The sequence below is a fragment of the Symphalangus syndactylus genome, chromosome 4 (genome assembly GCF_028878055.3).
Source record: "Symphalangus syndactylus isolate Jambi chromosome 4, NHGRI_mSymSyn1-v2.1_pri, whole genome shotgun sequence".
Classification (NCBI taxonomy): domain Eukaryota; kingdom Metazoa; phylum Chordata; class Mammalia; order Primates; family Hylobatidae; genus Symphalangus; species Symphalangus syndactylus.
The window spans coordinates 60,743,014-60,769,378 of NC_072426.2; the positions used below are offsets into that span (position 1 = coordinate 60,743,014).

General features: G+C 37.8%; 1 protein-coding gene across 38 annotated transcripts in view; it reads right to left on the reverse strand.

The window, feature by feature from the left end:
* ANK2 (ankyrin 2) overlaps positions 1–26,365 on the reverse strand; it is a 719,880-nt gene that overhangs the window by 96,212 nt on the left and 597,303 nt on the right. For 35 of the 38 annotated variants that reach the window (XM_055274818.1, XM_055274823.1, XM_055274814.1 and 32 more), the window contains 6 exons: positions 24,724–24,822; positions 14,888–15,085; positions 11,315–11,413; positions 10,710–10,808; positions 6,263–6,460; positions 140–238 (listed from right to left, as the gene is read on the reverse strand). In XM_055274818.1, the coding sequence (XP_055130793.1) occupies positions 140–238; positions 6,263–6,460; positions 10,710–10,808; positions 11,315–11,413; positions 14,888–15,085; positions 24,724–24,822 (792 nt within the window). The remainder of the gene's footprint in view (positions 1–139; positions 239–6,262; positions 6,461–10,709; positions 10,809–11,314; positions 11,414–14,887; positions 15,086–24,723; positions 24,823–26,365) is intronic. The other 3 variants (XM_055274810.2, XM_055274822.2, XM_063637966.1) reach the window with 1 other exon arrangement.

Below are 26,365 nucleotides of genomic sequence, written 5' to 3' on the forward strand. Positions count from 1 at the left end.
GGAGAGGGTTATGATTAGTTTATATTTCAGAATGGACTCTGGAGGGGGGAAGACCCTGGACATGGGGTGACCCGAATGGGGGCTACTGGGAATCATCCCAGCCAGAACCTGTCACAATACTGAGAATGATTTGCTTTACCTTTGTATGAGCATCCTGATCAGCTCCATGCTTGGTGAGAATGTCAGCAACATTCACTTTATCTTCCTGGGCTGCAAGGTGTAAGGATGTGAGTCCACTCTACAGAAAGAATGGAACCAAAGGGATACAGTTGAAGAAGAAAATACATTGCACCATCTATAATATTATGAAAAAAATATTGAAAATATCCTGGAAAACTCGTAGCCTCTTCCCAGAAACTATATCTTCTGATATTTAAGGCAAACTCTCTAAATTAATGATGTTTCATCTAAGACATGTCCTCTAAGTCAATCAACACATCAGGCAAATTACATTTTCTATATTGGGTTCTTATATTATGATGTGAGACTTTAAAATAGCACGGCTAATAAGCTTTCAAATGGCATTTATTTCAAATCCATCTGGATGTCCTGCTGTACCAACTTATTTATTTAAATAGCTGATCAACCAACTATCACACCTATTTTATAAGCATAATAATCATCTATATTTTATCAACAAAATATCACATCAGTGTAAAAAATGGACAGTTACAGGAAATGACTTCAGAAAAGCTTTCTCCAGCACCCAAAGAAAGTATACTTTTCAGGAGGTTCCTCTAAACATTACCTTAAAGTAACCTCATTATTTATATAGCACCATAAACTGCTCAGTTTTATGCAACATGTTTGGTATATATACATCAAGTAATTATTTTGTTTATTTGAATATCCAATTAAGGTACAGTTATGAATTTATAATAAAAACAGAAAGGCATGGAGAAAAGATGGGGGAAACTGGCTTATTCAGCCAATGCCACACTCTGGTAGCCTTACTACATCATTTACCTGTTTAACGGGCGTTTTCTTGAGTATGTTTCATATGTCATGAAGTGTTCATATTCTAGGCACTTGAATACAGCAGTGAACAAAAGTTTCTGTCTTTATAGAGCTTACATTCTAGCCTACAGTATATTTCTACTGTATATTTCTCTCCCCTCACTATTGTTCTAATGCCTAGTATATTTATGCTCTTCCTGGACATCCTGCAGCTATAGACTGAGGTGGCTACCTGGGCTCTGAGTCAGCACCTCTTCCCGGTTCACATCTGATTAAAATTGACCAGCCCTGTTGACCACAACTTTTCAGGCCCACTCTCCTGCATTAGCACTTAGGCTGAGAAAGCTAAGCCATATTCTTCAAAATTCATGATCTCCAGCCATGGTGCTACTTCTGGAAATCAAAAAGTACACTAACCTCATTTCAAAAATGTAAGTGAAACCTAGAGAGAGAAAACCATTCTAAAACGTGAGAGGAGGCTTTTTCCTTGTAGGCCTGGAGCTTTTTAATCCTGAGAGCTCTGGGTGAGCTCGACTTTGAGTTTCGTAAAACACAGGGTGAGATAGAAGGCATATCCTTTTCTATTAAAATTTTCTTCACTTCTAAACAAATATTATTTAATCCTAATGTATAAAAAATCTGAATATTAGGATAAAACAAGATTCTTAATTTTCTCCTTACTAAAATAACAAACAGAATATTTCTCTTTACAGAGATAGTCTGTTTAAAAATGTTATTGAAGTGATCATCACATGAAGTGATCATCAAATCTCAAAGACATTTTTGATGACTTTTTAAATATGTGTGCTTTTTTCTACTCTATTTGCAGAATGGATTTTCTGCAATGCAAGATTACAAACTAACAACCAGTATGGAAATCTCTGCAGTTTATTGTGGTAAACTTGCATATCCAAATCAAAGGATGTAAACTGCAGTGAATATAGGTTTTTGTCCACAGTTGCTGTCTCATAACTCCCATATCCGTTATTATAGTCTTTCGTTATAACATTGTGCGTTTTAGGCCTCAGGGGCAGGCCTCAGGAAACAAAATATCTCCCACCTTCCCCCGGCCTCCTTTCACTTTCCCTTAGGCTAGGCTCTAATCTTCCCCCAGCATTTGTAGATCATAAGACCCTCCTGAGAGAGAGAGTCCCATCCTATATCCTGGGGGAATGAATGCTGACATCATGAAGCTTCCATAAAATCCCAGAGGACAGGGATCGGGGAGCTTCTAGATAGCTGAACATATGGAGCTTCCTTGTGGAGGGTGGTGCGCCCAGGAAGGGCATGGAAGCTGTGTGCCTTCCCTCATACCTTGCCCTATGTGTCTCTTCATCTTCATCCTTTGTAATAGCCTTTATAAGAAACTGTAAGCACTGTGAATGTGTTTCTGTGAGCTCTGTGAGCCATTCCAGGGAATTAATGGAACTCAAAGGGAGTGTCCTGGGAACCCCAACTTGAAGCCAGTCGGTCAGAAGTTCAGAAGCCCAGACTTGTGATTGGTGTCTGTGCAGAGGGCAGTGTTGGGGACTGAGCCCTCAACTAAGGGATCTAACACTCTCTCCAGATAGACAGTGTTGGAACTGAATTGGAGGACACCCAGCTGGTGTGTGCTACTTGGTATGTGGGGAAAACCTCTCCACATTTGGTCACAGAAGTCTTCTGTGTTGATGATTGTTGTGTGGTAGCGTGAGAATAGAGGAAAAACACTGTTTGAAAGGTTTCTGGAAAAAAAAAAACTTTTCTAATAAATTAAGAAAATAGAAAGTGTTGAAGAAGTTCTTTTCAAAAAAAGTAGTTTATTTCCTAAGACACACTGGTGGACTCAATGACTGATCTTTTTTGGTTTTATTTTATGATAGATGGTGTTTGGACAATGATTATAATATCACTTCTATATTATAGTTCTTAATATGAAATCATCATTTGGGGAGTATGAAATTATTGAGTTGGCCTTAAAAAGAAAAGAATACATGTTTTCTTCAAAAGCAATGGGAAATTTTTTTATCGGTTTTGCTTCTTATCTGAGATATTTTTATAGTTGCATTATCTTATAATTCTAACCAAAAGGCAAGGTTATATGTTTTATATGTAAATTTTGTATATTGTATTATTATTCAGATATATCTGCATAAACTTACTAAAGTTTTACTTTAGTGATAAACATACTATGTGTTTAGGACACCACTCACATGTAATACTGAAATCATTGTTATAAAGACAACAAAATTACTTTGGGATTCAAAATTGAATGTTTTTCTTCATTGCTGAGTGTGCAACTCAAAAATACTCATTAAATATTTGCTAACTGCTAAAACACTGTCAAAGAAAGTAACGTATTTAGAAGAATACCATAAAGGAGGACACAGTGAACTGATTTCAGATATGTACCTGTCATTTTTATAAATTAAAAATAACACCGTCAGAAGCACTGTAAGATCAGTTTCATGAATTATCTGGAATTTTAATGCTACTCAAAATACTGCTGAATTGTTTATGGATTTCTTTGGCTTATTTTCAAATGAAGATTTACTTGTTATTAACAGAGTAAACACATGCCCCCTTCATACACTAATATTAAATAAAATATTCTATGCTTCATGATCACATTTTCTCCAACAGGGTAAATGACCACCTGAATGACGTGACGTCAATAGTCACAAGGATGTCCATGCCCTAGACTGTAATGATTGTCCATCTGATACACAGAATTTCACTATAAGGCTTTATCATGTTCGTTCTTGTAAAAATGCAACTATCCTTTGGAAGACTAACCCTATAATTTGCTCTCATCATACTTTAAAAAAGGATTTGTAGGGACTTTTTATAAAGGCCAGAGAAGTAGGTAAGAGCAGGGGATGTACAGGAACACTTCTGAGTGACAAGGAAATAGACTAGGACTGCAGAAGTATTCCAGACAACCTGCCTGTTTCATAGCTCTTCCTAAAGGATGCATGCTACATAACCTATTTACAAATGTTGTTAAGACCAACTTATCACTGATACTTTAAAAGTACCAATTAACAATGAAATGTAGAAAACATAGAGTATTTGTATATTTATGGAAGGAGCTAAGAAACTTAATTTTCACTAAGCCCATATAACATATTACAAAAAGCATCAAGACATCAAATGACAAACCAACTTAATAAATACAGGTTCCAATTCTGTGTTTCTCAGCAGCTGACTATAGCAGAGTATATATAAGTGTAAGATAGAAAGTTAGATGGATGGATCTATCGCTATATCGCTCTAGATCTATAGATCTAAGATCTATCTTATCTAAGATAGAAAGTTAGATAGATGGATCTATCGCTCTATCGCTCTAGATCTATAGATCTAAGATCTATCTTATCTAAGATAGAAAGTTAGATAGATGGATCTATCGCTCTATCGCTCTAGATCTATAGATCTAAGATCTATCTTATCTAAGATAGAAAGTTAGATAGATGGATCTATCGCTCTATCGCTCTAGATCTATAGATCTAAGATCTATCTTATCTAAGATAGAAAGTTAGATAGATGGATCTATCGCTCTATCGCTCTAGATCTATAGATCTAAGATCTATCTTATCTAAGATAGAAAGTTAGATAGATGGATCTATAATCGCTCTATCGCTCTAGATCTATAGATCTAAGATCTATCTTATCTAAGATAGAAAGTTAGATAGATGGATCTATCGCTCTATCGCTCTAGATCTATAGATCTAAGATCTATCTTATCTAAGATAGAAAGTTAGATAGATGGATCTATCGCTCTATCGCTCTAGATCTATAGATCTAAGATCTATCTTATCTAAGATAGAAAGTTAGATAGATGGATCTATCGCTCTATCGCTCTAGATCTATAGATCTAAGATCTATCTTATCTAAGATAGAAAGTTAGATGGATGGATCTATCGCTCTATCGCTCTAGATCTATAGATCTAAGATCTATCTTATCTAAGATAGAAAGTTAGATGGATGGATCTATCGCTCTATCGCTCTAGATCTATAGATCTAAGATCTATCTTATCTAAGATAGAAAGTTAGATGGATGGATCTATCACTCTATCGCTCTAGATCTATAGATCTAAGATCTATCTTATCTAAGATAGAAAGTTAGATGGATGGATCTATCGCTCTATTGCTCTAGATCTATAGATCTAAGATCTATCTTATCTAAGATAGAAAGTTAGATGGATGGATCTATCGCTCTATCGCTCTAGATCTATAGATCTAAGATCTATCTTATCTAAGATAGAAAGTTAGATGGATGGATCTATCGCTCTATCGCTCTAGATCTATAGATCTAAGATCTATCTTATCTAAGATAGAAAGTTAGATAGATGGATCTATCGCTCTATCGCTCTAGATCTATAGATCTAAGATCTATCTTATCTAAGATAGAAAGTTAGATAGATGGATCTATCGCTCTATCGCTCTAGATCTATAGATCTAAGATCTATCTTATCTAAGATAGAAAGTTAGATAGATGGATCTATCGATCTATCGCTCTAGATCTATAGATCTAAGATCTATCTTATCTAAGATAGAAAGTTAGATGGATGGATGGATATCAAAAGACATATACTTGTAAAAATATATATTTTTATATTTGAATATTTTTCCCTTATATCTTTGACTGCCATTCTATTATAATTAATGTGGAGGTCTATAGAGGCCAATCCCTGGAGAAAGGCTAAAATGACTGATGTGCTTTATTAAAAAAAAAAAAAGATTTTCTCACCACCACCACCAAACCTCTCAAGCTAGGCCTAAGTTGACTGAAAAAAATCTGTATTTTATTGAGTTTCCTCTCTCCTATCCAGAGGTGCCTCAGATGCCCAGCAGGACTAAAGAATGCCTTGGGTGGTGAACATGGGCCTGCCAGCTTAGAGGCAGTTGTTTAAGCTAAACCCCAGATGGAAGCATTCTTTCTCTCTATATATATATATGAAATTTAGAATGAGGAGCAGCAGACACTGGAGCAATTATAGTGATGTTAACATTGGGAGCTACAGGGTAGCCTCTTTAGACACACAGAGAGAAACAAGGAAAGCGGGGCTATAGAGATGAATGAAACTGACTTGCATAGAAAAGTCAAGAAGCCAAAGTGTTGCCATACAGAGAGTCTCTCTCCCTTGCTTCCTTATGGTTTTCTAATCTCTCATAAAGGCTTGACTCCCTTCCTGTCCTTGGGGTCTGTAAGATATCCCTGTTTCTTTTTAATACATTGCTTCTTTTTGTTCCAAACTGTCTGTGATTGGTTCCTGTTTACATGCATCCAAAACACTCTTGATTGATGCAAGAAAGGACAGAATACCTTGGTTGACATGTGGATATTGGCTCCCTTATCCAGAAGCAAGGTAACCATATCTGTGTGCCCCTCCTGCGAGGCCAGATGGAGTGGAGTTACTCCTTGCTTTGTCACAATGTTTGTCTCTGCTCCATAGTTCAGGAGTGTGGAAGCTATCTGCATTTGATTCTTCTTGGCAGCAATATGTAACGGAGTATAGCCATTCTAAAAAAAACAAAAATAAAACACATGCATATAGAGTAAGATTAACAGTTGCTCTAATACGTATCTCTAAAGGAAATAAAAATCTCTAATCAATAGAAGAGTTAAAAGTGAGTTTACAGTTAATCCAAACTCTTACTCATCACGTTTCCATTCAACAATAACCGAATCTCTACAATAAAAGTCACAAGGCACCCCATTCTACTGTAAGACAGATATAGACATCAAAGCTCCAGAGCTAAAAATTGTCTCCTTATAATATTGCTTCTCTCCTGAAGAGCAACATAGAATAAGCAAGGTTCCTCTTCTACATGACCATCCTTTACATACCTGGGGATGATTTTCATATCCACCTTTAGTTTTCTGTTTTCCAGGCTAATTTTCTCCATTCCTTCAACCATTCCTGATGGAAGTGCCATTTCTAGATCTCTCCCTATAAGGATGACCTGTTCTGAGCTGATTCTAGTTTGTCAATATTGCTCTTGAATTATGTGTACTATCTGGAACCAAGGCTACACTTCACATATGGTTATAATGTAAAGAATCAAATGGAATTGTTTCTATTATCTTACTATAATACTCCAACTAATATGCTTCTGTTTGGATTCTACTTTAAACTGGTTCAACAAATATTACTGAGTGCCTAGAATATGCCAAGCAGTGTGCTAGGTGTGGGAATACAATGGCGAACATGACATGATCCCTGTCTTTAATGGGTTGCATTCTAATTTAAAATATATTCAACAACAAAATTAGCTTATATTAATCTTGTGATCCGTTCAAATCCTAGATCTCCCCTTCTTTATAACCTGCTGCTTCGAAAGTTGAAATATGAGGCTACTCATTTCGGGTGGGAGTTTGTGGAGAGGGACAGGATAATCATACTCTGCTTACAAGAACAAAACTCTAAACCCCATATTTAGTTAAAAGAAAAACATGTGGAACAACTGTAAGTCTGCAATATATATTGTTTTATTTCCTTTTCTTTATCAAATCTGGTAGAATTTTCCATTCGAAATGTGTGATAGAAATTAAAAACAGTGGCTTTTCCCTTCAGTGACAGGCTGAAGGGAAAGACAGCATAATGATCAAGTGCTTCTTGTGAGATTACCATGAGATGTTTTATTTATTTATTTGTTGAGACAAGGTATGGCTCCATCACCAAGACTGGAGTGCAGTGGTGCTATCTCAGCCACTGCAACCTCACTTGAGTCACCTGGGCTCAAGTGATCCTCCCACCTCAGCATCCTAAGTACCGAGGACTCCAGGCACACACCACCATGACTGGCTAATTTTTTTGTATTTTTGGTAGAGATAGGGTTTCACCATGTTGCCCAGGCTGGTCTCAAACTCATGAGCTCAAGCGACCTGCCCACGTTGGCCCCCTAAAGTGCTGGGATTACAGGTTTGAGCCTGTAATCGAACATGAGAGGTATTTTTAGGTCATGCTATTTCCTTAAAGCTAACTGCAAAGTATACCAAAAAATAAAAAAGGGTTTTGAGAATTTAAACATCTTTATGAGCCATCATCAAATCTTGATCCTCACACAATCCTACATTATCTACTCTGTCCCCATTTCTCCAAGCAAGAATAAGTATCTTTCCTTTTTGAAAAATAATGTTTCTCCTGAAGCAACTGAAGGAAATTCAGCTTGGAAGCCTCTTCAGGATCTGATCAGAGGTCCCAGATGCTTCAAAATACTGTATCTGTGTCCATAGACTCTATTGGAAGAAAGGACACATAGATTTTTGTGGACCAAATAAGTTTAGTCAACTTCTTTTTGCTACAATGTGTTTCTATAGTCTCAGTTACCCCCCTGCCTACAGGGGTAACTGAGTTCAGAAGATGACGTAAAGCATTTCTCTACTCCAGAGTCCACAGTAGGATGGGTATTCTGGGAATGCCTCTCTAGTGTCTTTCACTTATCTGCCCCAGCCTGTCAATGAACATGAGCCCTTCAACTCTACTAAGTTTAGGTAAAGGGATATTTTAGCAAAACAGCATAAGCGATCATCAAAGAAGGTGTCAATTCTGGCAATGGAGGAGGTTTGCCTGGTAGATACTCAACCTACAAGATCTGAAAAGCCCTCTTACTCCACAAAGAGGAAACATTTTTGGACTCAAATAATTGCATCACTCCCAATAAAGACTAAGAGAAGGTTCTGGACTCTGTTGGAAAGAAGCAAAGTTCTCGTGGCCAAAGGACTGTGTGTGTTAAGGAGAGGGGACATTATAATGAGCAGAAGGAGAGTCTAAAGTGGAGACTACAGTGGGGATCTTACCATCTGGAGCCCTCTAGGAGTGGCCCCAAAGATGAAGGGGTCATGTTCATTGACAGGCTGGGGCAGATAAGTGAAAGACACTAGAGAGGCACTCCCAGAATACCCATCCTACTGTGGACTCTGGAGTAGAGAAATGCTTTACGTCATCTTCTGAACTCGGTACGTGCATGCCTAAGATTAAGGACCACACAGGGTAGAGGCTAGAAATCAAGGCTATGTTTGTCTCTTTAGGAAAACCATACACATTATTGTATAATCTAGGTCTTCTCTTGCAAGTAGATTGAGAGCCCCTTGTGGAAAGAGAACACACGTTTTACAATTTTACCTCCCACTGAGTACCTATAATCCTTTCTTTGCACATTGTAAGAGTTCAATGAAAGTACTCATGAGTACTTATGAAGTCTTTTGTATCTATGTTGAGAATGGTCAGCCTGGAAAGCTAATGGAAAAAAAAATGCTGGCACATTAAGTGAGCAGGTATATTTTTATTCCATAGTTGCTCAATCTTCATTCTTTCATCCAAATTTACTGGGAACTCACATATGTTATTAAACATCTCATAGATATGCAAATGAATATGATATAAACATTCCTCTAGTAGCTTATAATCTAGTGTGAAGAAAGACATAAAATATGTGCTGAATTGATGAGGTTGTAGAAAAAAGAGGAGTAAGAACAGTGTGGATAATTATGAACATTTGGCACCCTCTTTTGACAGTTCAAGCACTTTATTGTAAACTGCTTATTGGCATCAAAAAGATATAAATATATGTAGATGTATATGTATGTATGTGTACAAAGTTATATATTTATGATATTATATATATTTATATATAAAATATATATTATGCAGAACATATTTTATGTATATATCCTATTTTATATTTATAATATGTATAAAATTTAAATAGGCATTTGAGTATATATGTATATATTTGTATAACAGAAGTGGAATAAATCTCCCTCTATTGCTTTGGGGCACAAAGGACCTAGTGGTTAAGAGCACTGGCTCTAAAGCCAGTCTGCCTGAGGTCAAACACAGGTACAAGCTCTAACACTTATTATTCATATGACTTCGGAAAATTAACCTACTTAAATCTCACTTTCTCATCTGCAAAATGGAGATCATTAGAATACCAGTCTCATGGGGTTATTATGAGATATTGCCTGTAAACTGCTCGGCTTAGTGTTTGGCAAATAAATGGTGGCAGTTTTTTTATTATGTTGTCTAATATAGCATAAATATTTTCCCATTACAATCAATATTTTTTAAATAAACCCTGATGTGTTCTCAAAATAGGTGTGCTGAATTAATGAACGAAAGATGCAATGAGGACTTTATGCATTACACGACATTCATATATATTTTCAGTGTAATAAGGGGCCAACTAGAATGGTGGGAAATGCCCTGTCCATAAGTACAAGTCTTAGTTGGAGCTGTTTCGGAATTTGGTGCTAGATATACACCCAAAAGGCATCCTCCCGCCACCTCTGAATCTAGGGACTTAGAGGGATCCGTGCTACAGTTAACACACGTAAAACATTTAAAAAAAAACAAAGAAACAAATAGAAGTTTGAAGTCTGAAAGAATGAGAGTATAAAAGTACATTTTCATCATAGCATTTGGTTTATAGGAGAGAAGAGAAAACACGTTAATGACTTTATTTCTCAATTCTCAAAATTCAGACTTCATTCTCTAACACACAGAATGTTAGCAATAAGATTCATCTCTACTGGTTTATAGGCACATCCCCTTAATACTTGCTGACTCTTTAAAAATCTTAAAAAAGATTTTCAAGACGCAACTGGCAGAAATACAAGGGAAAAAAAAGGGTGTCAATACCAAAAGCTACTATCGCTAGGACTAGTCGCAGTTATACTATACCATGTGTTTTCTAACACAATTCTCTTGTGTTTTCAGGCGATAGTTAACACCCTACGTCTGTAAATCCTTTTCTGTGGTCCTCACCTTGGCAGTGGCATGAGGGGAAGCACCCTTCTCCAGTAACAGCAGCGCCACCTTCTGGTTGTCATAATGAGCAGCAACATGGAGCGGGGTAAGGCCATTCTGTAAAGGGTGTGTTTAATAAATTAGGGTTAGCTGCCCTGAAGCTACCAGATGCCTGGAAACTGATATTGATTAAATTCATGTTAATGAATTAATATAGTCAATAGAAAAAAGAATGAAAATAAACAAATCCCTAGTAATTTTCATATTAAAAACATAACTAAAATTGAAAATGAGCATACCACCAGCAAAGGGGATCTTGAGGGTCACAATGTATAAAGGTCTAAACTGCTATGTAAGAAATACTACATTAACATTGCAGGGATTCTTTTTAATATAGAGACGTTCTGGGGCTGTTGTGACAAGACTTTGAGGCACAGTTCAAAATGCTTTCTGAATCAGTGTGTACATGGACGGTCGTGGAAGACATCGCCACCATGTCTATTTCGGATAGTTTCATCAGTTGCTCTCACATTCCTTTCAGAGAAGTGAGAAAAATGTCTTTACAGATCTCCTAATCTATCATCTTCACTGTTACATAATTATAACATATAGAGAATCTTTACCTTCCCTGCAGAATCTGCGGCAGCACGGCGTTGCAAGAGAAGTTTTGCCACATCCAGGCTTCCATACTTGGCTGCTACATGCAGGGGAGTAAAACCTTTCTGAAAATGTGAGAAACAAAAGTAAAATCATATTTATTGTTATAACTCCTCACGAAATCTTTTTATTTGTTAACATATTAAGCAAAGTATACTGATTCTTCATTTGGAAAAAATACTGGCAGCATTAAATCTGTTAGCCATGAACAAGGACAAAGAAAAAGAGTAAAATTTAACATACAAAAGTTTGGCTTGATAGACTGAACAAAAGAAATTTTATTTTAAGGGCTTGGAGACTGAAATCTGACTTTATAGGTTTGGGATTTTTAAAAGCCACTAGTGTCAGTAAACTGGCTCCAATTTGTGAATGGGGAAAAAAAGCCTTTTTCTTGCCTCTAAAATTAATAGAATTGAAACAACAGCTGCTTTCTCTCCAGCCCTCCTTCTCGTTCTTTCAATCCTTTTTATAACACCTGAATTCCAAATTCATTTAAATTTTAGGATATTTTGGCAGCCATAGTAAAAACAAGTATTCGTGAATTAGTTGACATATTTTCTGCAGAAATGGCAAGATGAATGGTCTATAGAACAAAAAACATGTACTATTAAAAAGCAACTCCCATCCTGACTTGTCCCCTTTCCCAAAAGACTCACACTATCTAAAAGACCAATTGCTTTTGTAAAATACATTCTACTTCTGGCATGATGTTGGGCTGATTAACACCAGACTTTTAAACACACTGAAGCTTTAAAGCTTTTTTTAGAGGGCTGCTCTCCTACACATGTTGATATGTGTACATTCAGTGTCTTCCGTGCCTAACCAATGGCCTTACTCTGTAATTAGCAGTGTGTTATAAATACAGATAAATCTCTGGACTAAAATCTCGAGGATGGCACAGTTCCTACACCATGATGTCAAATCCATCCTCTTGGCCAGACAGTTTAACCACATGCTCTTCTGGCACTACAGTGGGAGTGGGGGAATTCTAACACCAACCAGGGCCTGTAAAACACAGCAAATATGCCTGGGTTAGGTGCTCTAAGCCATGGCTTATCCTGGGACCATTTAAGCCCCCATCATAAACACAGAATATCCCCCAAGAAGCAATATTGCCCTTTCGGTGTCTCCGGACAAATTATTTTTAAATGAGATGACGTTTTTCTTTTTGCTTCTTTAACATTTGGTATTAATAAATTCTTGGAAGACGGCGAATCTTCTGTTTTTTTCCAAGTGTGGGACAAACGTAGGAGGTATTTATTCCTTCTTGCATTGCCCATATAAACCAGCACTTGTGGTTAGAGCTCTCCTCCCTCCACTCAATGCACCCAATGATTAGCGTGATACTCAGGATGAAACAGAGTTCTTTGAGACTAACTACATGATGAGGAAGAAAACATAAACTCCTTATCTTTAAAGCCTTGCTAGAATAGTGATCCAACTCTTATAAGTTTGGAAATGATTATTAGACAAAACTACATAAAATCTACTGTAGAATAACAAAACCAAAGTTAGAAGGCATCTCTTGAGTCATACATCTGCCGTCTTCCTTTATGTTAATCTCACCAAGATTTCATTTACCCTCTTAAATGGCTTTAATGATGAATCAACCACTGTTCAGCCCTAGTCAATTGAACTCTTAAAATGCTGTTTGGCCAGGTGCGGTGGCTCACTTCTGTAATCTCAGCACTTTAGGAGGCCAAGGTGGGTGGGTCATAAGGTCAGGAGATCAAGTCCATCCTGGCTACCACGGTGAAACCCCATCTCTACTAAAAATACAAAAATTTAGCCGGGTGTGGTGGAGGGCACCTGTAGTCCCAGCTACTTGGGAGGCTGAGGCAGGAGAATTGCTTGAACCCGGAAGGCAGAGGTTGCAGTGAGCCAAGATTGTGCCACTGCACTCCAGTCTGGGCGACAGAGTGAGACTCTGTCTCAAAAAAAAAAAAAAAAAAAAATGCTGTTTAACATTTTATTCTATTTTATTGCCCCAATTTACCATGGATATAGTTATATTTTTTAAATCCTAAATATCTTTGAAAGACAAGAGACTATGTTTTATTATCTATTTCTGTATTTTATGTATCTTAATTTTGATGATTTACACCCTCCTCTGATAAGACAATCACCAAATCTCTCAGGTTATTACTACATTTGTTGCTTAGTTTCTTTTTTTTTAAGAACTTCTAAAATCCTTTCAACTTTTCGAGTTCAGAACTTCAATAATTGTCAATTTCTTATATCAAAATACCTTTTACAGCCATAGGCAACCAGGTAAGTCATAACAGGCAACCAGATAAGCCATAACAGCTAGTGGGTTGCTCCTACTTATAAAAGGACAGATGCCACATCACTATCTCAGTTTAAATTTGCAACTTTCCCTCTCCCTGGATGCAGTACTTATGCCTACTGATTATGAGAGAATTGAAATTGTCCTTTCAGCCGGGCGCGGTGGCTCACGCTTGTAATCCCAGCACTTTGGGAGGCTGAGGCGGGCGGATCACGAGGTCAGGAGATCGAGACCACAGTGAAACCCCGTCTCTACTAAAAATACAAAAAAATTAGCCGGGCGTGGTGGCGGGCGCCTGTAGTCCCAGCTACTCGGAGAGGCTGAGGCAGGAGAATGGCGTGAACCCGGGAGGCGGAGCTTGCAGTGAGCCGAGATCGTGCCACTGCACTCCAGCCTGGGTGACAGAGCGAGACTCCATCTCAAAAAAAAAAAAAAGAAATTGTCCTTTCATTAATCTGAATCCCTGTTACATTTGTGGGAATTATTTTGCCCCACGACAAATTCACTTGCACTGGCTCAATTAATTTTGCTCTAATTAGCTGAGTATATTCATGTTTTATTCTAAGTCATCTCCAAATTATGAATGTCAAATAGCATGTATAAAGCATGGGAAAAATTACTCTGCCCCGTCATGAAACTTGGAACATAAGTAAAACTCTTTGCTCGATGTCAATAACAACTAAGGAAGTGTGATTTTCCAGCTCAGCTCTGTTTAAACACTGTAAATACCCAGGCAAGAGTGTAGTTGGTAAAGCTGGAAACTAATATGGGAATGAGAATGTCAAATAAGTGGTGGCTAATAGTAGGGTTGTGAAAATGTATAAGTAAAGTGAGCTTCGATCTGGTACTACAACTCACAGCAAATATAGTACTGCCAATCTAATGCACTACCCTCTTCCTCATTAGTATTACCAGTTCAATATATTTAGGAATTTCATTTATCTTTCTCTTAGGAATATATTGTGGATTTTATAATAAAAGAGAAGAAAAAGTGATAATCATCTTAGAGTACTAGATACCTATCCTAGAAACATTGGCATTAATTAGAATGAAATTCAGCACTCTTTATTGAAGATACATGGAATCTCACAATTCCCTTAAATCATTTAGACAATGAGTCTCAAATATGTAGAGAAGGAAGTAAGTCAAGGCCTAAGGAGATCTACCCTCTCGATTCTGTATGTGGTAGAGCAGAAAGGCCATGACTTAGGAATCCTCTTGGTCCATGTTCTCATGATGTCATTCTCCTTACCTTGGTAGCTAAGGAGTGGGCTGCTCCTGCTTCCAACAGGACTGATGCCACATCCACCTGGCCCTCCCGGGCAGAGATGTGCAGTGGTGTGTACCCATTTGTAGTGGCCGCATCTGGATGAGCCATATGTTGTAGAAGCAGCTGGACGATTTCTGTCTTACCCAGGCGGGAGGCAATATGTAAAGGTGTCTGTTCCTCCTACAACTCAAGTCAAGTAAAAAGTTAGTGCCAGGCAGACAGAACTTCACTGGTGATATGTTTCACTCACATATTTCATGATGTCTTCTTGGAATCTCTAGGAACCCCACCCAAAAGAAAATCATTACTGCTTTAACCATGGCATATTTTATATTTTGCTACAGCAGTGACCTGGTTGGTCACAAATTCTGCCTTCGATTTTTAAAAAGCATATACTTCCATGAACTTGATCATTGCTTTCTGAGCATCCCAAAATATTTCTCAACTCATTAAGGCTTTAGGCCTCACTTATGTTTAAATATAAACTAACTGATGGTTTGGAATAAGAATAAAATCTAGTCCAAAAGTCCTAGGACCTATATTCTCATCCAAGAGTTTTCATTTAGAAGCAGGATTTATTCTAGGAACTCTTTCAAAGAAAAAGAACCAGGGATGCTGGAAAATCTTTGATTTTACTCCATTCAGCAAGCCAAGGATACAAATGCTGGTCATTTTCTTCAAGGAGGAACAGTGCACAAAGAAGATATTGTAATCTGGTTTTAAAAGATGTTTCAGAAAATGCTGCAGATAGTTCTGGAACTTGCATCCAGAACTTAAAAAATGAAATGGGACTCTGGCAAAAAGCAAATAGGGTGAACTATTTGCCAAGTGCTTTCCATTTAAAAACAGAGGATATAGCTGGGTCTAAGGGACAGGAAGGACATGTTCCAGGAGGCTCAAGAAAACCACCTGACTCTGATGTGTAGTTGGAAATAATGTTTTCAGTGTTTAGAGAACCAGGCCAAACCACTCTCTTGTAAAAAGAAAATTGAGTGTAACTTTAGTGATAAAAAGAGGTATATTGCTACTATCTGCCCAAGGGCATGTCATAATAAAAGTGAGGAAGGGAAAACTGGACTTCCAGGGCTAAGAATGAATGGAGAAAAGTATATAGAGGAAGGAAGATCTATCCAAAAACATGCAGTATCTTAAAGTTAAAAGAAAAAAGAAAGGGAGCTATAGTAAGAGATAAAATAGCACTGCATGAATTCCAAGGTAGTAAGAAGTACATAAATAACAGTAATACGATTATTTTAGACTAGAATTGAAATTTTGTGAACATTTGGAATTGAAAAGCTTTCTTCATATACAATGCATATGTGACCCATCTTCCTAAGAGAGTTAAAAGGAAAGCATAAAATGTATTATTAGACCATTTTCCAGGTCGATATTAAGAAAAATTAAACAAGTTCTCAAAGATTGTCCAAGGTTACTCAGCTATTAAAACAGAACTTTAATTCAGGGCATTGGATTCTAAAGACATTTCTCTGCCTATACATTCTTTGGAAATAGATACTACAATAAGATGCCCACTAACAGACCTTTCGGAACAAAGTGACTCTCAGTAGGAAAGGATACTGACAACACATTAGAAGATAAAATTTCTCTGAAATACAGAGGAAAAAATAAGAGGAATGGGGAGAATAAACATTTTTTATTTATAAATAAAATGAACATATTGTTATTTATAAAAATAAATGGTTAGCAAAACAAACAACAATTTAAAAACCAAGGAACTTGAGAATAGCTATGATGAACATTTGTTGTTTCTGGGGTTCCCTTCTCAGATATCTGTCCTGCAAAATTTGATAAAGGTGGGTGGGTATTGCAAGTGACACACTCTAAAATAGATTTTCCATGAATAAGACGGATAGTTGGAGCGATGATGACTCTTTAATCCATAGCTGAGAAGTGGCAGTCATTCACTAGAGGTAGCTACATAATTGGTTAATTATTAACTATTGATCCTTGGTTCTTAGACTGTATAGCATTAATGTTCGTCTTTAAAAAAAAAAGTTAAAAAATAGGATGTACCCCGTCTCTACTAAAAATACAAAAAAATTAGCCGGGCGTAGTGGCGGGCGCCTGTAGTCCCAGCTACTCGGAGAGGCTGAGGCAGGAGAATGGCGTGAACCCGGGAGGCGGAGCTTGCAGTGAGCCGAGAGGGCGCCACTGCACTCCAGCCTGGGCGACAGAGCGAGACTCCGTCTCAAAAAAAAAAAAAAAAAAAAAAAAAAAAAAGGATGTCTTGCCTACTTTTTTCCATTTTTGGTAAAGCTCTACCTGAAAGTGGAAAAGGAAAGAACATGCAAATTTTGCAAAGAAAACCTTTCAACCTGTACACAGGGATATAAGACATTTTGAGGTTTGGCCAATTATTTCCCTTCTGAATTGCAAAAGCTGAATTTACTGCCTCAGGGTAATGCTAATTCAAACCAGGGAAAAGAACTGGGAAAGTGCAGAAGAAAAGATTCATGGGAAAAGGTAAAGAAATGGGGGAAGCCTGATCACACAGACCTATTCCAAAAATGAGAGGCAACAATTCCCTCATCATAAAGCATCACTGGCTGACACAGCCTGGACCGGAAGTAGATGAGCTCTGCTTTGCCACTGCAGTCTACCATTTTACTTTGGAGACTTGCTGAGCCCCAGCTCCTTTTTCAAAGAGAAAAATAACACTGGCTGGGATAAACTTCAAAGATTTGATAAAATTTCTATTACTAGTTACTAGCTAACAGGGTTCCCAGGAGCCACATCTCCTAGTATCTAACTAAAGTTCTAAATGAGCTAAGTTTCAAGTGAGTTTAAGCCTAGGACCCCTGGGATTGCTCCATCCCTAAAGCAAATGCCAAGCCCCCGTAATTGTGCCAACAGAACCAGCTCCTAAAGCAAGAGAGCTCCCAGACGGTCAGGCTCTGACGGCCCTCTCAGTAATGTCCATTGAGGACACTGGACAAGGAAGGACCTTCCTGAGAGCAGGACCTGGGTGCAAACACATTGGCTGACAGAGGAACTGGGGCCACTGTAGTCCCTGCTCTCCAGTCTGTCCAGCAAAATGTGTCTTATGCTCTGGACTGGTGAATAGAGTGTTCTGCGTGAACTTTAAAAATTACAGATGTTACTATGAGTATATGGTTTTTCTTTTGTTATATATTGTGAATAGGCGAAACATATGACTTAGCCCCATGAGATATTATTTCTAAACCTGATTGAGAAGATTGTGAACTACCCAGCGATCTTGACCTTGGAGCTCAATGTAGTAGCTGCGCACAATTTTTTGCTATCTCTTCCTCAGGAGAGGGTGAATTCTAAAGCAATGTTATTAGGTTTAGAGAGGAAGTTTCCAAAAGTGTGTGTGTGTGCGCACGCGTGTGTGTGCGCGGTGGGAAATCAAGAGGGAAAATAGCAGATATGTGTTCATTTTTCTGCCCAATACCCCCTGCACCCTTCTTCTGGGACATCCATCCCTCATTTGGGGGAAATGGACATCCCCATACTCCATGTGGTTCTAGAAGGGCTGCTGGTCTTCTTATCCCACCTCATAAATGCGCTGCATGAATGGGCATGAGCCCAAGCTTGATCTTCTATCCTGATCATAGTCGTAAGTTTAGGGAGAGAATGTGCCTAATTAGAAACCAGTGGTTTGTTTGGATGGGAGAGAGAAGGGCTCTCTTTACATTTGAAGTGGGAGGTAATGATGTTAGCAGAAAGAGTTAGGAGAAAGATGCAGAATCAGAGGAGAAATCTTTTTCTTATCTTAACTCTGTCACCACAGGTTAATCAGCACAATCTTGAATTTCAGGACCCCAGGCCACCCTACAACACGGGATTGCTCTGGGTATCAAATAAGATACTTTGTGTTTAAATGATTGATGAATTCTAAAGCACTGTTCAAATGTTAACTAAATCAGAGGCCCAGGAGCACATTAAAAGGATTAAATGACAATAAAACACACATGGTGAAAGTACACTTTAAAATAGGACTTACGAACAGGAAAACCCTAACTCCTTGCTGCTTGAAACATAATCCCAAAATCAGGAGCCCTGACATCACCTGAGAGGTTGTTAAATATGCAGAACTGAGTTACAATATGCATTCTAGCAGGGTGCCCAGGTAATTTGTATGCATATTGGCCTTTAGGGAGCACTGCCTCACAAGGCTACGGTATTTTTGTTTGTTCATAATAGAAAATACTATAGGGAAGGGATTTCAGTTGTAGCTTAGAATGAGAAGTAGAGCTGAAAAGAAAAAAATAAACAAAAGATAACATCTGAAATTTGATATTTAAATTAGAAGGAATAAGGAATTAAAAGGTATTTATATATGTATATAATGATACTAAATGTAGTTGCAAAAGAGAAGTAAAAAAGTAGAATTGATGAAATCTTTGTGTAAAATTAACTAATTAATTAGTATTTTAAGGGAAAGAGTCTGTTGCCAGTGGTGCTTTTAAGGAAGAGGCTTCAGAGGGTATCCAAAAAGATAAAAGGCTGTAATAATGGGTTATATCAATACAGAAAAATTTGGCAGAGATACATGAAAATGAATAAATTGCCATAAAAAGTAGAAATTTTAATTTGAATAATAGATAAACATTAAGGGGTTTTACTTTAAGAGAGAGAAATGGGAAACCCTTTCATTATTAAATACGAATTACAAAAAATTTACAGGAACATCAACACAATTTCCAGTAAAGTATACAATACTCAGAGTGCACTGGTTGGCCATAGAAATATTTTTAAAATAGCTGACTGCCAGGTAATCTTAAAAGGAAACCAGAAAAATGTTATGGCAGGGGAAGCTCATAGTTGAATAAAGCTTTAAATAGATAAGAATATAATAGATCAATGATGACTACCAAAGAACATAAATTACACTATGTGGACAATGGACAGAAAGGCAGATGAAAACCAAGACAACAAGAGCAATGTTAAGGCTGCCCGTGTATCACTGGATTCTGCATGAAGATCTGTGGAACCTGTTACAAGAAAATGTCTACTAAATTCATTGAATCAAAGAATGTTAAGAAAGTCTGGAAAGGAGTTTATCATATTTTACTGATAAAGACTTGGAAGTGGCCAGAGGCTGGCAAGATGGCTGAATAGGAACAGCTCCGGTCTGCAGATCCCAGTGAGATCAACACAGAAGGCAGGTGATTTCTGCATTTCCAACTGAGGTATCTGGCTCATCTCACTGGGATTGGTTAGACAGTGGGTGCAGCCCACTGAGGGCAAGCCGAAGCAGGGTGGGGCTTCACCTCACCTGGAAAGCACAAAGGGTCAGGAACTCCCTCCCCTAGCCAAGGGAAACCGTGAGGGACTGTGCCATGAGGAATGGTGCACTCTGGCCCAGATACTACGCATTTCCCATGGTCTTTGCAACCTGCAGACCAGGAGGTTCCCTCCGGTGCCTACATCACCAGGGCCCTGGGTTTCAAGCACAACACTGGGATGGCATTTGGGCAGACACCGAGCTAGGTACAGGAGTTTTTTTTAATACCACAGTGGCGCCTGGAACGCCACTGAAACAGAATGGTTCACTCCCCTGGAAAGGCGGCTGAAGCCAGGAAGCCAAGTGGTCTAGCTCAGTGGATCCCACTCCAGGGGAGCCCAGCAAGCTAAGATCCACTGGCTTGAAATTCTCACTGCCAGCACAGCAGTCTGAAGTTGACCTGGGATGCTCCAGCTTGGTAGGGGGAGGGGCATCCGCCATTACAGAGGCTTGAGTATCACCACTGACCCCACAGAAATACAAACTACCATCAGAGAATACTAGAAATGCCTTTACACAGATAAACTAGAAAATCTAGAAGAAATGGATAAATTCCTGGACACATACACCCTCCCAAGACTAAACCAGGAAGAAGTCGAATCCCTGAATAGACCAATAACAAGTTCTAAAACCAGTAATTAGCCTAACAACCAAAAAAAGCCCAGGACCAGACGGATTCACAGCCAAATTCTACCAAAGGTACAAAGAGGAGCTGGTACCATTCCTTCTGAAACTTTTCCAAACAATAGAAAAAGAGAGACTCCTCCATAACTCATTTTATGAGGCCAGAATCATCCTGATACCAAAACTTGGCAGAGACACAACAAAAAAAGAAAATTTCAGGCTGATATCCCTGATGAACATCAATGCGAAAATCCTCAATAAAATACTGGCAAACCAAATCCAGCAGCGCATCAAAAAGCTTATCCACCACAATCAAGTCAGCTTCATCCCTGGGATGCAAGACTGGTTCAACATATGCAAATCAATAAATGTAATCCATCACATAAACAGAACCAATGACAAAAACTACATGATAATCTCAATAGATGTAGAAAAAACTTTGATAAAATTCAACATCCCTTCATGCTAAAAGCTCTCAATAAACTAGGTACTGATGGAACATATCTCAAAATAATAAGAGCCATTTATGACAAACCCACAGCCAATATCATACTGAATTGGCAAAAGCTGGAAGTATTCCCTTTGAAAAGTGGCACAAGACAAGAATGCCCTCTCTCACCACTCCTATTCAACATAGTATTGGAAGTTCTAGCCAGGGCAATCAGGCAAGAGAAGGAAATAAAGCGTATTCAAATAGGAAGAGAGGAAGTCAAATTGTCTCTGTTTGCAAATGACAGGACTGTATATTTAGAAAACCCCATCATGTCAGCCCCAAATCTCCTAAAGCTGATAAGCAACTTCAGCAAAGTCTCAGGATACAACATCCAGGTGCAAAAATCACAAGCATTCCTGTACAGCAATAATAGACAGAGAGGCAAATCATGAGTAAACTCCCATTCACAATTGCTACAAAGAGAATAAAATACCTAGGAATACAACTTACAAGGGATGTGAAGGACCTCTTCAAGGATAACTACAAACCACTGCTCAAGGAAATAAGAGAAGACAAATAAATAGAGGAACATTCCATGCTCATGGATAAGAAGAATTAGTATCATGAAAATGACCATACTGCCCAAAGAAATTTATAGATTCAATGCTATCCCCATCAAGCTACCATTGATTTTCTTCACAGAATTAGAAAAAACTACTTTAAACTTCATATGGAACCAAAAAAAGAGCCCATATGACCAAGACAATCCTAAGCAAAAAGAACAAAGCTGGTGGCATCATGCTACCTGACTTCAAACTATACTACAAGGCTACAGTAACCAAAACAGCATGGTACTGGTACCAAAACAGATATATAGACCAATGGAACAGAACAGAGGCCTCAAAAAAAATGCCACACATCTACAACCATCTGATCTTTGACAAACCTGACAGAAACAAGCAATGGGAAAAAGATTCTCTATTTAATAAATGGTGTTGGGAAAACTGGCTAGCCATATGCAGAAAACTAAAACTGGACCCCTGTCTTACACCTTATACAAAAATTAACTCAAGATGGATTAAAGACTTAAATGTAAGACCTAAAACCATAAAAATCCTAGAAGAAAACTAGGCAATACCATTCAGGACATAGGCATGGGCAAAGACTTCATGTCTAAAACACCAAAAGCCATGGCAACAAAAACCAAAATTGACAAATGGGATCTAATTAAACTAAAGAGCTTCTGTACAGCAAAAGAAACTATCATCAGAGTGAACAGGCAACCTACAGAATGGGAGAAAATTTTTACAATCTATCCATCTGACAAAGGGCTAACATCCAGAATCAACAAGGAACTTAAACAAATGTACAAGAAAAAACATACAACCCCATTGAAAAGTCGGCAAAGGATATGAACAGACACTTCTCAAAAGAAGACATTTATGTGGCTAACAAACATATGAGAAAAAGCTCATAATCACTGGTCACTACAGAAATGCAAATCAAAACCACAATGAGATACCGTCTCATGCCAGTTAGAATGGTGATCATTTAAAAGTCATGAAACAACAGATGCTGGAGAGGATATGAATGCTTTTTTTTTTTTTTGAGATGGAGTTTCGCTCTTGTTGCCCAGGCTGGAGTGCAATGACATGATCTCAGCTCACCGCAACTTCCGCCTCCCGGGTTCAAGTGATTCTCCTGCCTCAGCCACCTGAGCAGCTGGGATTATAGGCATATGCCACCATACCAGTCTAATTTTGTATTTTTAGTAGAGACAAGGTTTCTCCATGTTGGTCAGGCTGGTCTCAAACTCCCAACCTCAGCTGATCTGCTCACCTCAGCCTCCCAAAGTGCTAGGATTACAGACATGAGCCACTGTGCCTGGCAGAGATAGGAACACTTTTACACAGTTGGTGGAAGTGTAAATTAGTTCAACCATTGTGGAAGACAATGTGTCAATTACTCATGGATCTAGAACCAGAAATACCATTTGACCCAGCAATCCCATTACTGGGTATATACCCAAAGGATTATAAGTCATTCTACTATAAAGACACACGCACACATATGTTTATTGCAGCACTATTCACAATAGCAAAGACTTGGAACCAACCCAAATGCCCACCAATGATAGACTGGATAAAGAAAATGTGGCACACATACACCATGGAATACTATGCAGCCTTTAAAAAGAATGAGTTCATGTCCTTTGCAGGGATATGGATGAAGCTGGAAACCATCATTCTCAGCAAACTAACACAAAAACAGAAAACCAAACACTGCATGTTCTCACTCATAAGAGGGAGCTGAACAATGAGAACACATGGACACAGGGAGGGGAACATCACACACTGGAGTCTGTCAGCGGGTAGGGGACTAGGGGAGAAATAGCATTAGGAGAAATACCTAATGTAGATGATGGGTTGATGGGTGCAGCAAACCACCATGGCACATATATACCTATGTAACAAACCTGCACATTCTGCACATGTATCCCAGAGCTTAAAGTATAATAATAAAGAAAGACTTGAAAGTGAAGTGACTTGCCTGAAATCACTTACAATTTATATGACCATAGCCAGATGCTTTCATTCCAAGATAACACTGTATTATAATGGTACAACTCAAACTGAAATGAGTTCTAACTTAGGTATATCAAATATTGAAGAAGGAGGGAAATTATTTAACATGAGAATCTCAATGATGTCAGTGCAAAAGTTAACCAAACAACATGGAAAAGGAAATAGAAGGTACAGTATATTGATAGTGTATTCAGTGTATTCTGGTGTATTCCATGTAAAGGAAGATGAGAAAATAAATTGGGAAGTAAGATTTAAAAACAGAAAAAGAAGGAAAAAGAAACTTGTGAGGGAATTAGAAGCTATTAGAAACAGGACAAGTCTGATCAAGCAATCTTCAGTGCCCAAATTCTATTTTGGAATTGTGGAAATACAGAATGTCTAAATTTGTAAAATCAGAGTAAGAAGAAAAGTAAATATCATAAAAAGGAGGGAAGGCAAACAGATGAAGGGAAAACATTAAAACTTTGAGAATAACTTGTTTTTATGTAACTAGTGAGGGATGACTGTGGAACTGTGATTGGTTTAAGTGGTAAGAAATAAATTTTAATATGTATAGCATCTAAATACTTTAGGTTAAATTTTAAAATTCATGAAAATAAAGAGATATGAGAAAGTGCTTTCCGAAGTTAAAAAAGTATTAAAATATCAGTCAATGATGTATTTCTTAGATGATAAGTTGTACATTTTTTCAAATGTTAATGTTTCTGAAATTCGGGTGCATTTTTCATAGTGTGTAATTGCTTAAATAATGTTTCTTTTTTTTCCTGGAAAACTGCTATTGAATTGATCCTTTCACTTACAGTCCTTGGTATTTCCAAATCAAGGAACTGAAGGGCAACATCCTCTCTTAAGGATGAAACTCATGCGCCGCGATAGAAGAGAACCTCAGGGCACCAGTACCTACCCTGGCTCTGGCATCAACAAGGGCACCATTTCTCAGGAGGCATCGGACCACTTCCACCTGCCCGGCTCGGGCTGCCATGTGTAGTGCCGTCTCACCACGCTGCCAGGGAACAAAGATCATTAAATCATAAATTAACCCACTGCTCTGGATGGTAAAGAATAAAGTTGTCCCTTTTTGTGAAATTCAGCAATATATCCAAGGATTTAAGAAACCTATGAAAAGTCATAATTATTTAGTCTGGAAAATATAGATTTGTATCTTTTTTTTTTTTTTGAGACAAAGTTTCACTCTTGTTGCTCAGGCTGGAGTGCAATGGCAACATCTCGGCTCACCACAACCTCCACTTCCAGGGTCCAAGGGATTCTCTTGCCTCAGCCTCCCGAGTAGCTGGGAATACAGGTGCATGCCACCACGCCCAGCTAATTTTTGTATTTTTCTTGTCCATCTTTACAAGGATAAAACAAATGTTTATTTTATTTTTTTTTAAGTCCATGACAAAGTAGTAAATTTATCCGAACATCCAGGATACTCTTGAGTTGTTTAACTTCACAATCAGCCGCTTAAGCATCCCTTTAAATTGATTTTGGTGATGAAGTTTCTTTTACCCTAAAAACCTAAAAATCTGTCATTGTCTCACTTAACTATGTGATCACAACTGGAATCTATTTCAGTGAGAAACTAGATGCTGAAGATCAACACGTCGCAAAAAATTAACACCACTTGTACCATAAATAAATCATTTCAAGATTCAAAATTTACTTCCGAAATATTATTTTGTATCTGATTTTTTTGTGTTATGAGACTAGACAAAAACGGATCAGACAAGAAATTTGATTTGCCCAGGAGGTCCCCTATTTAAGATTAATGAGCATATTTAATTATAGACAGTTGTTTGAGAGAGCCACTGAAAGATGAATAAAGTGACTGTCAGCAGCGTCATCTGTTGAGGTAGGCCATGCATCATGCCTCAAGTATCTTTGTCCTACACCAAAATATGACACACTTGTTGGGAATGGGTGGCTTTAGGTGTAGCATGAAGAACAAGGGTTTGATTAAGAGAATTTTCTCATCAAGTAGCAGGTTATTTTACTCTACTGTCTCTAAGAGAGAGGTTTTTAAAAATCAGCATATTTTAAAACCATATGTAGTTCTAAAGAAGGCAGGGTTTCATTCACTCAAGTAATTTTACAGTTAGAATAAGATATTGGTTATAAAAATTATTACAGATTGATTTACCACAACTGTTCTAGAAAATAAGCCTGATTTCAACCAAGTAAAGTAAACCATTCCAAATTAAATTGATTTTAAATTTGGTTGTAGTAATTGACAAACTGCAGTGAATAATTTCTTCTGATTCCTTGTACAACAAACCCTTAAATCTAGAAACTTTAAGGTGAACTTTAATTTGGCACATATTTCACAGTTAATTTTTTCTCAGTATGTTAATTTTTTCTCAGTATTTTAGAGACCCATTTCTTTTGAAGTTATGAGAAATTCATGTCAAATGATTTGATTGTGAAAGCACTAAATTGGTATCTACTCTAATTTTCTCTTCTTTGTTGATGACTCATTTATCCTCTAATGGGCTTATTTTCTGATAACAGATTTAGACTTTTGTAAAGTAAATGTATCTGGAGTATGC